This window comes from Euleptes europaea, chromosome 2 (assembly GCF_029931775.1).
Source record: "Euleptes europaea isolate rEulEur1 chromosome 2, rEulEur1.hap1, whole genome shotgun sequence".
Taxonomy (NCBI): Eukaryota; Metazoa; Chordata; class Lepidosauria; order Squamata; family Sphaerodactylidae; genus Euleptes; species Euleptes europaea.
The window spans coordinates 62,922,338-62,937,801 of record NC_079313.1 but is presented as its reverse complement, the minus strand read 5'-3'; the positions used below and the strand labels follow the sequence as shown (position 1 = coordinate 62,937,801).

General features: G+C 41.8%; 1 protein-coding gene across 1 annotated transcript in view; it reads left to right on the top strand.

Annotated features, from left to right (window-relative positions):
* SGIP1 (SH3GL interacting endocytic adaptor 1) overlaps positions 1-15,464 on the top strand; it is a 134,689-nt gene that overhangs the window by 61,219 nt on the left and 58,006 nt on the right. The window contains exons 7-9 of the mRNA XM_056867431.1: positions 5,827-5,851; positions 12,805-12,856; positions 14,403-14,488. Of these exons, the coding sequence (XP_056723409.1) occupies positions 5,827-5,851; positions 12,805-12,856; positions 14,403-14,488 (163 nt within the window). The remainder of the gene's footprint in view (positions 1-5,826; positions 5,852-12,804; positions 12,857-14,402; positions 14,489-15,464) is intronic.

The window sequence follows — 15,464 nt, the reverse complement described above, 5'->3', positions numbered from 1 at the left end:
GTTGGTGAGGCATAGGGCACAGTTCCAGCATCAGGCAATCACTTTGTTGGCTGATGAACATACCCCAACCCAGATGTTGGGAGGCAAGCTGGAGTGATGAACCCAGTGGTTCCACAAGGACGTAAATCTCTGAGTGGTTGCTTCACCACCTGGAAGTGGAGCCACACAACAGCCCCCGAGCTGGGCATCTGTGGTAGGACTCCACCCCAAGACCCTTTATGGGGGTCCCCAAAAGGGGGAAGGCAGGCACGCTGACGCATCTTCCCCAAATTGGATCCGGCCAAGTGCCAAAACCGCCAAGCTGTGAGAAATTAACAAACCGAATTAAAGGGTGGGACGGCAGGACCACTTCCAAAGACGGCAAGGCCGAATGGCCAGGTGAGCAGGCATATTTATAGGTTTCGAGGGGCGGGGAGACGCCAGCACGCGCACGTCATCACCCGGCCCCATTCCCTGCCCCCGCAGCAGCCTGCCCCAGCCAGTGACTGGCTGCTGACAAAGCGGGCCGGAACACCTAGCCATACAGCTGTGGCTCGGGAGCAAGCAGCCCTGGCAGCATCCTCCTTCCTATTTCCAGGGAGGAACCATAGCTCCCCCCGCCCCGTCCACAACTGTGGCTTGAGGTAAGAGCCTTGGCCATGTATTTCTTGTATTCAGATTTCAGGAATGGTTTCCATAGTGATATTGATTATTCTGGTACCCAGTGCTGTTTCAGAATTCAGATTTGGGGTGTGGGTTTGTTTGCTTTTTTTAATTTCAATGCTTTTCAGGTCCATTATTCCCTATGCGGAACTCTTTCCCAGCAGGTTGGAGTGGCTGTTTTTATGCAAACAACATTAAACAATGCAGGGAACCTAGTACTATCTGTCCACTAAAGACCTCCCCGCGAAGGTTTCAAGCAGATTGGATCAAGGGGTCCAATTCTACAAGCCCCCGAACAAGGTGACCCCAGCCATCCTGCTTGTCCCCATTGTTTCCTATGGGGGGATTCTGTGCTTTCTCCAGGGCAAAGAAGCCAATAGCCAAGCACACAAGAGCAACCACTGGCCAAGAGCCTCCAAATGCAAAAAGAACCAACAAGCCCAACAGAACCAGTGTCAAACCAGGGAACTTTATTTATTTGCTTTATTTATATCCCACCTTGCACCCCAATGGGACCCAAAGTGGCTTACATCATTCTTCTCTCCTCCATTTTATCCTCACAACAACCCCGTGATATATGTTAGGCAGAGAGTGTGTGACTGGCCCAAAGACACCGAGCTAGCTTCTATGGCATGAGTGGGGATTTGAACCTGACGCTCCCAGATCCTAGTCTGACACTCTCTAACTGCTACACCACACTGGCTGTCATGGTGGAATCCAAGTCAAACCAACTGAAGCAAGGAACACTGTTGCAAGCCCAACAGAACCAACATCAAACCAGAGGATCCAGGACTGCAGCTAGAATAAAGTCATGAAGGTAGCTGCCCAAAGTTTACATATCCCATGTATAACCAACAATAATTCACTCTTAAATGAAAATGACAGACAGTTGCTTACCGGAAAGAAAAATGGGGAAACTTGTATTGACAAAAACTTGGCTAGTGTATATTGGCATAGTTTCACTGAAGTTAATAAAGCTGTGTGAGACACAAGCTGAAGATGTATACAGTAGGATCTCAGGGAAAGAAGGAAAAAATCGCAGCACTGCGTCTTTAATTATACATAATCAGTTGCTTAAAAGTTTGCTCATTGGCTTGATTTGTGTTTGAATGTGGTTTAGACTGATCCGTGTGCATCTTGAACTTTTTGTGTGTGTTTATAATCATATCCAAATTAATAACTCAAAATCTAAATTCAGGCTGCTTGTGTGTATTTTTGAGCTGTTCTTGGCTTAAAGAATTTCCACAGACAGAAGAGGGGAATTTTTTTTCCAATTCCTCCTTCCTGCTGCTGACATCCAAGTCCCCCTACATGCTGTTGCTGGTGGATTCCCTGTTACCAGAACCAGCATTTTAGGGGCATTTTATGTTTCAGGGGGAGGACAGGCAAGAGAGTCACTGCCCCCCCAAGCAGAAATACTGTCTGTTTGAAGAAATTAGCAGTGCACCCTCCGTTCTCTTGAAGACAATCCGTCAAGTACCACTACCTCAGTTTCTTCACTGGGTATTCAGTGTACTTATAAGTACATTGTTATCTAGTTAGATAGGTGAGAAAGGGGGGAGACTGCATTTTTAATCTCTCTTCATGGCCACATATCATGATGGTTTCTTAGGATGCATCTTTGTATACCACAAAATAAATATATCACTCCCTGGATAAAACAGCTAAATACGCTTTCTGAGAAGCGGATACTGCGTTATCTGTTGTCAAATAGATCGGTCAGTTGTATGAGAGATGTGGTGACTTTTCTCTTTATAGTGTCAAGGAAAAATTAAATTTCATCTCCCCTTTTTAAAGTGTGAAGTGGTCGATGGATAGCTGGTGGCTGTTAAATCTAGGGAAAGGAAGTATACCATAGCATTGGCTCAAAAGTATATGTGAGTTAATATGAGGATTTCCCTTACAATTCTGACACATCTACCCCTGAGTTTCTTTGGTAGAAATCTCTCATCTGTACTCATACATTCCTGCTCGCAAAGCTGGGAAGAAATGGCTTTTTCATTGGGAAAACAGCTGTGAAGAGCTTAAACATCCCTCCTTGTGCTGCTGCTTTGACATGCAAGCTTCCCCCCACCTAAATTTTGATCACAGATCTGCTGCATGAGACTTCATTTGCCCTAAGCTGTGAGCTTATTTTCAGCAGTGAACACAAAAAAATTGGACCAGCTCTTTGAATTCAGATAAAATTTGATAGACTTTATGACAGTTGCACCATCCTATTCCATTGCTGTAACATGTATTGTTTTAAGCTAGTTTTACAGGTTGTCATAGATTTCTGCAACTATTTGTGACTTGTTCATGCAGTTCTGCCCTCAGTACAGGGGTAGTCTTCAGCATGGAGCATCCTGAACAATTGCCCCCAGGACTTGGGTTGCCAGGACCCTCTTTGCCACCAGGTTTTTGGGGCAGAGCCTGAAGAGGTCGGGGTTTGGGGAAGGGAGGGACTTCAATGCCATAGAGTCCAATTGCCAAAGTGGCCATTTTCTCCAGGGAAACGATCTCTGTTGCCTGGAGATCAGTTGTAATAGCGGGAGATCTCCAGCCACTACCTAGAGGATGGAAACCCTACCTAGGACCCATGGGGTGGGGCTGCTCTGAGAGGCCCCTAACTCCTGAGCTGTCCTGTGGGAGCTCCTCCGCCACTGCCCAGGACCTTGCCAGTGAGACCTGAGTCAGGCAGAAGGCAGCTGTAGGGCAACTGGTGGGGCCCACTGCCCAACAAATTCCAGCCACTCCCAGCCATTCAGGCAGCACTGGCAACACCATCACCCAGTTCATGTCAGCTGGCCAGTACCTGTTAGTTAGAGCTGGCAGTGGCAGTGAACAGGGGTGGGGGGTCCCACAGCCCTACAGCCAGCTGCTAGGTGGGGAGTGGCAAGGGGTTTGGGGGCTTCCCCCTGCACCCACCACCCAGAATTCTGGGACCTTATCATAAATTTTTTCACAGGGCCCTCAAATCCTTAAGACTGCTTCTTCCTCAATGTATCTCACTGCTGTGATGAATATAGATTTAGGTGGCTGGAATGAATCAAAATCAATCACCTCTTCAGCATTAAAGCATGCCAGATTTAATCCTTTCCAGTTTTTTGTTTGTTTTAAGTTTTTAGGAATTATGAATTTATTATAGAATTTAGCAGTTGACAAATCTGACTATTGCTGGAAATATTAGCTAGATCACAAACATTGCATGCAAGAGGGACCTCTCTCTCTCTTTTCTGAGACTGGAAAAAAGAATGGATAGGCAGGCATAAATGTTGGGGGAGGGGCTTGGAAATTGCTGAGAGGGTTGTTAGGCTGCTCTAAGCGTGCAGATGTGTAAACTGTAAAGGATGAAGCTCTATTTATGCACCAACCCCAAGAGGCTTCACGGTTTCTTTTCCACAATTTCTGTGAACAGCTATATAGTAATAATGTTCTAACAGAGCGGTCCTTCAGTGGAATAGGCTTCCTCAGGAGGTGGTAAGCTGTCCTTCCCTGGAGGATTTTAAGCAGAGGCTAGATGGCCATCTGCCAGCAATGCTGATTCTATAATCTTAGGCAGATCATGAGAGGGAGGGCACCTTGGCCATCTTCTGGGCATGGAGTATGGGTCACTGGGGGTGGGGGGTGGGGGGAGGTAGTTGTGAATTTCCTGCATTGTACTAGGTTGGACTAGATGACCCTGGTGGTCCCTTCCAACTCTATGATTCTATTATTCTAATTTTTTTCCAAGACTGCAGAGCAGGTTCAAGGTCTTACAAATGTATTAGGGAAGTAGAAAAGCATGGTGACATAGTTTTTGAATAAGCCAACTTGGGAAGCTAGGGAAGATCTTGTGTCATCCAAAGTGGCATTTTATTGATCTGTCACTCTCTGATTAGGTATCTGTTCTCTCTTCCTTTTTGCTGATCACAGAGGCGCAGCCCGGTAAGACGTTGCATGACTTTTTCACGTTGAATCAGTAGCAAAAGTGACTAGGAGTGATTGTGATCTAGTTTCGCTTGGTTTGTGAACTATCCATACAGCAAATATATGTAATTATTCTCTCAAGGGAGTGTAGCTATAATGACAAAAATACTGATACTGTAGGAACTAAAGGAAACATATTGCTTGTGAAGGTTTTAAACTAGCATTTTATTTTCACTTAGGAACAGTTGTAGGCAGCATATATTTAGGCTACATGCCACTCTTGAAACTCTGTTTTTCCTCCACGTCAAGGGCTCTTGTTCGGATTGCTGTCCAAAATGAAGTAATTTGCTAGCCATCCTGACCATAATGGAGGATTTCTAGCCAATGTGTGTAACAACTTGGAGGCAAGCAAAAAGAAATCCATGTTATTCAAACTAGTTCTATGTACATACAACATATCCACTAATATGTCTTGCATATCCCGTAGAATATATTTGGGTGGATTTCAGAACAGCTGAGAGATTCTTGCCAAGGTTTCCAGTGACAGTCCCTTAGCTTTGGAAGGAAACAATTTTCCATCTTCAGGCTCCATGCAGCCTTCCACCTAGCATGCTATCTATAATTCTGTGCTATTTGATTATCTCTCTTCCTCGGACTTCAGTTTTACTGCCTCCAATCTCCAGAAATGCATCTAGAAGAGCTACTTTCATCGGGAGGGTTATTCAAAGCAAACGGTGTATTGTATGAGCAAGATGGAAAAACTCTCACCTTGGCAATTCATGCATTCTGCAGCAATGTGGCATGGCTAAATAGTAGTGTGCGATACTTACAATGATGAAGACCAGGAACACAGTGCCTTTGCTGTTTTTGTCTGGTACTGTGATAAATGTATTTAGGAGACCTTCATGGAGATATGCCTTAGTAAATACATGTACTGTTCCCAGTCTTCTTCCTCAGACTTTCTGGGCTTTCCCCATTTAAATCACCCTGTTTTATTGTCTGGAATGTCTAATTAGATTTTTTAAAAATTTCAGTCAAAAACCAGTTATAAATGTGAGACCATGTATGAGTGTGTTGACTTAGTTATGGAAGGGTAAAAAAGAAAGATCTAATTCTATGTATGGATCAACAAAGAGAATGCACAAAGAAGCATGTCAAACAACACGAACCAAAATTAATGTACACTTAGCTTGGTGCCATTAATGTCCACTTTCTGTCTTGCTAAACAAACCCGTGTTTTTTGTATCTGTTATAAATATACTTCTCTTGTCCTAACTGTTTTGTATTTAATTTTAGGGTACAATTAAAAGGAATTTATCCAGTAAGTATATACATATATTGTTGTTGTTGTTGTTGTTATATAAAACTTATAGATACATAGTATATACGTAAGATCTTAAAAGATGGTACAGATTTGCTCCATACTTTTCAAACCCTGAAAGGATTACAACTACTAATTAAGAACACTGTTTCACATAATACTATTAAATCCTGCATGAATTCATACAAGGTAAAATGAGGAAATTCTCATTCTGAAAATGAGATGACACATTTTAAGTCAAAAGGCATGTGGCATGTTTGCTGTCAGCTGAATGTACAGACCAGTTCAATCCCTCCCTAAAATTGCATATGCTAGATATTGGGAATGAGAGAAACCATGACTAAAATAGGGTTTTAAAAGATGCCTTGTGTAAAACCTGGTCCATGTGAAATTAAACTAATTTCATATTGTAGATTATGTTGTCTTCTTTAAGTATACAGTCTTTGTTTATAAGGTAGCAAACAAAGATATGTAATTCTGTCGTTGAATCAGGATGTTACATGGTGTAAAAGCCAATGTGTACAAAGGGTTTAGAAGTGGGTGGGGGAGAAGTATGCATTTTTCATAATCTAGCTATGCAAGATTGGACCTGCCAAGTCATGGAGGCAGTCAAGTGGCCATTTCGAAAAAGCAGAAACACAGAATGGGGATAGATTACATATAAGCAACTCAGAGCAGATCTACATATTACCAATGGCACATGGAAGCATCATGAAGCTACCTTTGTATGCAGCAGCTCATGATAGATAGAGCTACTCATCACATGAAAAGCTCCTAGAGTATGAAGAGACACACCACTTACAGATATGAAAAAATGTTATGGAAAATCTTGGTACAAAGGGAGCAATGCACATGGGAAGCCATTAAGCATATTAGAACAACATTATGGAAGAGTTGCACATAGTGGCTATTTCAAGCCATTTTCATATGTCATTAATAATATGTAGGCTGACCATCGGACTGGATTACAGGTTGGGACAAGTTACAGTGAGCTTTCGTTTGGACTGTTAGGCTGTTTTCACAGTTGAACTTGTCCTGCGTGATCCTTGATGTTTTGCATTGTAGCACATTGATTCAGTTCAGAAATCACTGCTAGTTATTGCAGAACAATGGTTCGGTGGTCAAAATTGTGCTGGGAGTTCACACAGCCCTTCCTTGCCTCTTACACAAAGATCCCCTTCATTTCCTTCCATCCTTGGTTTGCTCTAACCATAGCTTAAATCGTACACAACTCAGTTAATCTACAGTTGAAGCTTAACAGAAACTGGTTTTTGAAGTGGGTTAGCAAATCATAGTTGGAGATATCCCTGGCTATGTTTACCATAGTTTAGATTTCACAGCATCTATGGTTGGATCATATCAGGAAAGACAAGAATCTGTGCACAAGAGAAGGAGGGAGTGCATGAACCTGTGGGACATACTTGACTGCCAAACCATGGCTTATCAGTCAATTGCTATAACATCTAAACTGGGCCATTGTTACTTGTCCCCAAGTAAATGCTTTGGGTAGTTTAACTTCTTCATAGTATGCATGCGTGTGTGTATAAATAAGCAAAACTCTCTAAATATTTAATCTCCTTTAAATTCTGTATGCATATTTGGAATTCTTACAGCAGTTGCATCTGAGGAAACCCCTCTGAATTAATATTTTGCTAAATTTATTGGTATGGTTCAAAATTTAGAAGGTAAAGAGAAATCGCTTTGTTGAAAGATATCAGTGTTCAGTGGGAGTAGGGGTCAGTTAATGTGGTGACTGTGCAAAATAGACAGATTCTAGAAAAAAGATAAAATCTACATAGTAAGACCAGGGCATTAACAGGAATGAAATGATAATTGAAATATTGTCTCAGTTACAAAAAAACATGTTAGAACCTACATATGAGTTACTAGCTGAGCACTAAAAAGAAAAGAACAGAAATAGAGCAAAAGAGGGAATTGGTCTTGTTGTTGGATTCAGACTGAAGAGTGTTCTATTGGCATTTCTAGCATCAGGTTGAGAAGAGATGCTTAAAGAAATAATTTGGTGTCCTCCAGTAGAAGGAGGGGGACATTCTAGATACTTGGGGAATTTGTTCTACTAACTGAACATGAAACAAATCCTGCAGTATACAACTCCGTTGAAGAGGAGGAGTTCTTTCCAGACGAGCCCTATCCCATGCCATGGAAATAAATTAGTGGCTTGGAGCCTTTATCTATTGGCTCTTATTTTTCTCCTTCCATCCAACAACTCTATACAGGAGAGGAAGAAAGTGTGATGGGGTATCGTTCCCAGAGTGTTTTGACAGGGTCATCAAGGAAGAATAAACTAGCCTAGCTCAGTCCAATACTACCATTGACTGCCTAGCAAGCTATATACTTAGCTTGTAGACAAGATGAAGCAATCCAAGACAAGAACAGTAGATATGCCAGTGGCAGCATGTTCACCTTCCCAAGTGATTGCTGTGGAGGGCAAACAATGACTGAAGAACGCTTGAAGCAATCGTGTCGAGGTGCCCCTGAAAAGGACAGATTTGCTATCAGCCTCTGTCAAAAATAGTGTCTTTAAAAGGGCAAGAGGCTCTGTCAAAAAAAAGAGGGGGCAACGTACACGAGGGCAGAAAAACTCAAGACCTTAGATCCTAACCAGTCCAAGACACTTTGTGAAAGAATTCCTGCTTGGCAGACCTCATAGCTGACTCATTCCTGGGTACCTTTCAGTTCAAATCCATAGCTATGGCATTTGGTATCAGAAGAAATGTTTGGCTGTGATAAGGAGACTAGGTTTGCAGTCACAGTTGGTGGGCATTCCTTTTCTGGGCACCAAATGCTATGGATAGATGTTTGAAGCAGTTCTGATAGATATCAAGAATAGGTTCTTCTCACTGCCAAGAAAGAAAAGAGAAAGGCCAGTTCCCAGCAATCATTTCAGACCTACTTTTAAACATCTACAGACCCAACTGGCTACCCTTCAAATTGTCATCTAGAGAAAACAGTTGATATCCCTCTGGGTTACCTTTCCAAAGAGAGTAAGACCACATTCACTATCACCAGGATACCCAGTGACCTCCCCCGCCACACACACACACCCCTCCATCTATAGGTGTTGATTTATTTCACAGGCTGGTGGAACAAGCCATCACATACTTTGGTCAGACAGACAGCAGCGCTAGGATACTGGATTGCCTTCCAAAATCTTTAAAAACATTTAAACCTGCAGGCACGTTTTGAACATCGAGGACATCTGTGTTATATTAGTCATCAATTCTGTTTAAAGAATCTACAGATGTCCCTGGGTCTGCTCAATTGTTTTTCTATTCCCACTTGGCCATCCAACAGGTGGTTCTTATAGTTTGTGTACAGCCACACCCCATATCAATACAGAGCTATCTTCTATGACCTTCACCAATATTTCTTTGGCCTTAAGTGCACTCTTGAGACTGTGAGTGGAAGGCTTCCTCTACTCTTTTCTGGATGACTTCTCAGTCAGCTCCACTACAGTGGATCAGAATTTTAGAAATGTACCAACTATCTTGGTGTACTGCCAGGAAACAGGTTTGTGCTAAATCAGGGGGAAAACTTTTTAAAAGCAGAGGAAGTCCTAGCCCACCTGGGAATTTCATTGGATACTCCATGTTTTTGTCCAAATAAATTGAGGACATCATCTTCAGATTTACCAGGAAGGTCACAAGTGGATATCATGGCACTCGCACAATTCTTGAGGATGATGGTGTCTTGCCAAAATGTGGTAAAATGGCTATTTCAGTGTCTCTACCTGTCCTTCCAAGAAGAGATTGCAGCCCAAAGCATCAGGAGGATCTCCATCTCTGTCTGTCTGAAAGTAGCCCTGAGGTAGTAGCTGGGAGAAGGCTGACTGCAGGTGGTAATGAAGCTACCAAAACCTACCAGGATAGTTACCACTATAGAAATTAACCTGCTGGGTTGAGGGCACACATGCAAGACCAGGTGAATCAGGGAGTCCATAACTCCTGAAGTCGCCAGAAGTCGCAAAGATGCATAAGCAGTCTGTAATTTAATGGAGATGTGCTTCCCCACATGGAAAACATATCAGCAAAGGATGCACCAATAGGCACAGAGGAACCCATTTGCAGACCTTTTACCAGGAGGTCAGTCAGGTGAGCAGAGAGCCATATGTCATCAAAATGAAGCACCCAGCAAGGATGTCAAATGTGAGTGTAGACTGGCTGAACAGGAAGGCCATTTGGTAAGCAGAATGGACAAGTCTTCCATATGGTGGCCAGATGCTTCTGCATGCCTCTCCTGGACCGACTTGCTTACTACATCAGAAAATAGACAGTTACAGATGTTCATATCCTGGGTTCAGTGCACAAAGGCAGAGGGAATAGGCAGCCTAAATCAAGTTGGCCACACAGTATTCTGTAGGCTTTTCTGCCCACCAGCCTAAAATTCTGGTTTCTACAGTGGATCAGACAACTGAAAGCAAAAGCAATTCTCATTGCACCAGAGTGGTCAAGGAGATTGGTTATTGGATTAGGCAAAAATGTATGTTAAGCAGCATTGGCTGTCACCAGGAGAGATCGCTTCATACAGGGTCCATCCTTACTTCTTCTATCCTTTAATGTGCAACTATCAGGGCGGAGACTGAGAAGCAATGGCTAAAGGAATCTACATATTCAGTCAAGGTGCTAGATACTTTCCTAGTATCTAGATGCCCTTTCAAGTAAGAGTATATAACATCACTTGGAAGGTCTTTCTGTACAGTGTTCTTTTATCCATCCCAGGTAGCAGCCCTCAACAGTATCTTAGAGTTTAAGGGGAAGGGCTCCTTTTCACCTCACCTCACCTGTTCCTTTTTTTTTTTTTTTTTTTTGGAAGGAGCAGCTTTCCTCATGCCATTCATTATATATGGTTTATCCAACTAGAATCTAAACTGGGTTGTGACAACTCTCTGTGGAGACCCCTTGACCCATTCGTAAGGTTATCTTGAAGAAGCAACTCTGAAAACACTATTGGGGCACACACAGGAGCCCTCTCTTGCAATCCAGACCCAGGCATTTTTCATGTAGATCAGTATTATTATTTTATTTCTGGATCCATTGTTTATGGCAGAGTTTTAATTAACTGTGTCATAGGTCTCTGGAGGTTATTGTCCTGATATGGTTCATCCCAAGGAAAAGAGCTGGCAAAACCCTCAGGATTTTTTTTCTGGACAGATGTATTTGCATTACGAAGTCTCAAGGATTGCTCATACTGTTTTGTAACCTGGGAATATCCCCCACACCCTGTTGGAGACTGCACTGAACAATTTTCAAGACTTTGCCTGTGAAACACTGATCAGCCACAAAGTCCACTAGGATTTATCACATTAGAGAAACCTTTTTTGCTTCTAACTTCTGATAATGCAAAAGTTTTTTGGACACAAATCCATTTTTTTTCTCTTGAACTTTTAGCAAGCCAGACAAGGCACCTGTGTGAACTTTTATCTTTTATTGAACTAAGAAAATGTTTTTTTTTTATCGAGCAAGACAGAAAAAATAGAAAGATATAAAAGAATTAACCCCACACAAACCAAGAAAATGAATGCTAAAATTATCAGCATTCCTAGCATTGCTTTATCATATTATAACTGTCAGTCTTTTAAAACAAATCAATTTTCAGCTTTGTCTCTGCTTTTAGAGATTATCAAAAAAGCCCAAAGTACCCAATATCTCACCAAGAGATCTCACCTTAAAACTCTGCTTCTGAGAATTATAGCCAGAGAATCTGATTTGCTTTTCACAGGAGTGCTTATTTATAGAACAATATCGGTCTTCTCTTTCTCCAAGTTTGATCTCTCACAAAGGTGGTTATTTCTAGATATCTGATTGGTTACTCTAAATAAGCACTAAGCAACACAGGTGCAAATAGTGAATCAGCAAGTGCATATGAGATCATCTGATATACCAAGATAAGAAGGCCAAAATCACACCTCTTAAAAAGCAATTAATCAAACCTTTTTCTGTAATTGTTCCTACTAACTGTCCAAGATAAAGGCTGATCTAAGCAACAGGTGTGTAAAGTCTCATTCAACTTTCAAACTCAACAAGAAAAAAAAAGAATGATATCACTGCTACTGCAGCTGTTTAAGGAGATGCAAGAGTCTCTTATACAGGTATTGTAAGGACTCCACTGAAATGGGGTACAGGGAGACAGAGAAACTCACTCCACCAGGCATTCAGGCTACTCTGTTAGAGCATGACCAAGATGGCTGCCATTTGCAAGAGCTCTATGGTAGTTGTGACCTGCTCACCCAGTATCCATCAGGGTACCTGAAAACATATTCATGAGGTATTACGAGTTTTACATGTTGTCCTCTGCAGATGTGTTCTTTAGTAGGAGAACCCTACAAATGGTTCTGATACTGTAAAGGCTGTCTGCTGTAAGACTCACTCTGAGGGATGCTGCTCTATGGTATATCAAAGGATCTAGAATTCCCTCCTACCTTTTCTGTGGGAAGAGAGAATCTGTTAGCATGAATTCCTATTCTGAGGGGAGACAGGAAGGCATTCTACTTGCCACCTATATATATTAGGTGAAATCAACTTCTTCTTGTGGACAGCAGGCCAAATGTAGGTAGGCAGAGACTCCTGGGATTAGTTCTCTTCTATCTCTTCCCTGTTGTTGGTTCTTTTGTTTTGTTAATGTTTTATTACAGAAGTAGTGGCTGTTCCTCCTTTTTCCAGTCCTGTCTGGAAAGGATGGGCCCCTTTTCAATGGATGTGTCATTTGCTTCAAGCAGTGCCTGCTTCTTGTCCAGTTTGGACAGGAAGGGAAATCCTGTAGAATGCTCTCCTACCTCTCCAAAAATAGGAATGTATGGTAAGAAATTCTCCTTTTCTCTGTAAAAACTGAGTTGGGGAGGAAAAGCACTGAGGTGGCTGACATTCCAATATCTGTACAATTTTGCTAGAATGCCTTATGAGAAAAAAACTTAGACTTTATGTGCTATGTGCCAGGTGAGGAGATAGCAAGACCCAGACGTTCCACACCAACTCCAGAGCTTCTGAGGTCAGTATAAAACAAGTCACTGAAGCCGTGGTGTTGTGGGGGTCCTTGTACCTTAATAATACTACATATTTTCCTTTACCATGCTTTGTCAAGTCTGTCTCATTATAAGGCTCATTGTACATTGTTTACCTTTAAAAATGACCATATTGCATTGCCTCTAAATTGTATTACTTTTCATCGCTGAAAGTCCTGCCAGTTATTTAGTATGCAACTTCATGTACAAACTGACAGTTCCTGTTTTTAAGTCACAAAATTCTGTAGTGTATACAGTCTTCAGTTGTCATAATTATCTACTAAATCAGTTTTTCCAGCGATGGCATGTGCTCTCTCCTCCCACCAGTTTCTGGTTGCATACATTTAATTGTGAATCCATCTCTAACCATGGGTTTGTTCCAAATGTACTGAGAATTGTAAACTCGGATACTGCCAGGAAATAAATTGGATGGGTTAAAAAAGGCGATTATCCAGTAATTGATAGAGTATATTTTTAACACAGGGCTCAACCAGTAGTACTGTGTTTTTTTAAAAAAAATACTATTGGTATGATTTAACCTTCTATTCCATACAGAAGGCTTTTACAGCCTTCTAGTTTTTGACTGTGGTGTAGTCTGCCTGGGAGGAAGATATGCAGACTCCTGTAAACAGGCTTTGGTGTATCTGTGGTCAGCAGAGGATACCGTATTTTATTTGCTGGTATTGTAAATTGTTTGCAGCCATAAAGAGATTTTTTTGCATGGACTCTTTGGCAAGTGTGTTGACAAAAAATGTTTCGAGAAAAATGTGCTACCCTTTTTCATCTTGAGACAAGCCTGTAATTAACAAAACTGCTTTGCTTGCTGTTGCAGCTCAAAAGGCCCAATATCAATCTGAGTAGCTGAACACAGTAGCATTGCCCCAGAAATCCCATTTCACGATGTCATGTTCTATATCTGCATTTGTGATGAATTTTAGTTTTAACTAAACTAACACCTTTATTAGATTTTTTTAAAATGCATTATTTAGAAACACAGTCCTAAAAAGAAGTCACTTCCAGAATCTCATGCTTTAATTTGTGCTGCTGGCTCTCCAGGATGCAGTCTCAATAGCTGTTTCATTGCCAAAGCACAGCTGTGAAAATTGCTGCTGGGCAGGTTGAGCATGTCAGGGGATTAGATGGAAGGACCTCCATATCAGAGGGTGGTAATCCCAGACAAATTTGCTGCAAGTCCTGTCTAGGAATTAAGCTCTGCAAAGCCTGCAGATTGCTGGAATTGTTTGTAAATTTAAAGGAATCCTGCAAGAAAAGTCGCTGTAATCAATGGCAATGAGTCCAATATAAGTAGGAGCGCAAATCCCTCTTGGCTGCTGTTTTCCCAGGCCTAGTAGATGTGCGCTGTCACAGAGGGCTTTCCACTTGCAGACTTGACAAAGTCAAATGTGCCACCAGTGTGTAATACGGATCTGTTTTGGGATCACGAGTCAAAAGTGGTCTCTGAATCCTGCAAAATCAAATCTTTTGACACTTCTGCTCAAACAGTTATCCTTCAATATCTATATTGTACTGCAGCAAAAAAGCCCCTGAAGATCCTACAGTCTTAGCACCACTCTTTGGCCCACCACTAGAGTCTGCATTTGAGGAACAGAAGTTGGAAGGTAGGCAGAAAATCCAGTGCTGCGATTGGCTTGGTAATTTCATGTATGTAGCTTTCTGTGTCAGAGAGTCCAGTAATAACTGGAAAACATTGTTAATTTGCTTTACATCGTGTGTTTTTGAACACGTTACCTACTTTCATCCTATGGGATGGGGTGGATTGTAAATTGGATAAACAGATAAAATAAATGTAAAGCAGATGAAATGTGTATCTGAGGAAACATGTGAGGCTGAGTACCCATAAGTACGTACCTTGAATGGTCAGCCTGGTGTGGAATCTGCAATCACACCTTTTTAGACAGTGAATAGAAAAACCACTCTGGAAGAACTCAGGGGAATTCAGTTCTAGGTCAGAGAAGTTTTTTAGGGCGGGGGAGGGATTAAGTAAAAAAACACAGATTGGCTTTTTTTCTTTTAAAAGGGGGAGCACAGAATAAATAGCTAAATTGATAACTGTGCTGGGAGCCTAAAAAATAGTTTTTAAAAATCAAAAGCCTGACAAAGTATACAGGTTGGGTAGGGTGAAAATTAATGGTGAAATTTGTGGTGTTTAAGGACCAAGGGTAGAGAGATGCAAAGGTTGTCTCAGAGCTGGAAAACACACACCCAATTTAAGAGGGAGGTATGTCTGTGTCCTTTACCTTTACGTTTATGTCTGTGTCAGCCTAAATCTGTCTGTGAGAATATTTTGATACAGGAAAAAGTAGGGAAGAAAATGCTTAACAACAGCAAGGTATAACTCCCCAAACCAAAAACATCCGATGTGTGTGTGGGATGTCTGCTTTCTTCCTTGTGTAGCAGCCAGGAACAACTGCCTTATCTTGTTTCTAGACATGTTATGAAATAAACAACAATCCCTTGTACTGGCAGCAACAGACCAAGAAAGGTATCTTGGGTTGGTAGTTGATAGCTCAATGAAGGTGTCAACCCAGTGTGCAGCTGCTGTGAAAATGGCAAATTCCATGCTGGCCATAATTA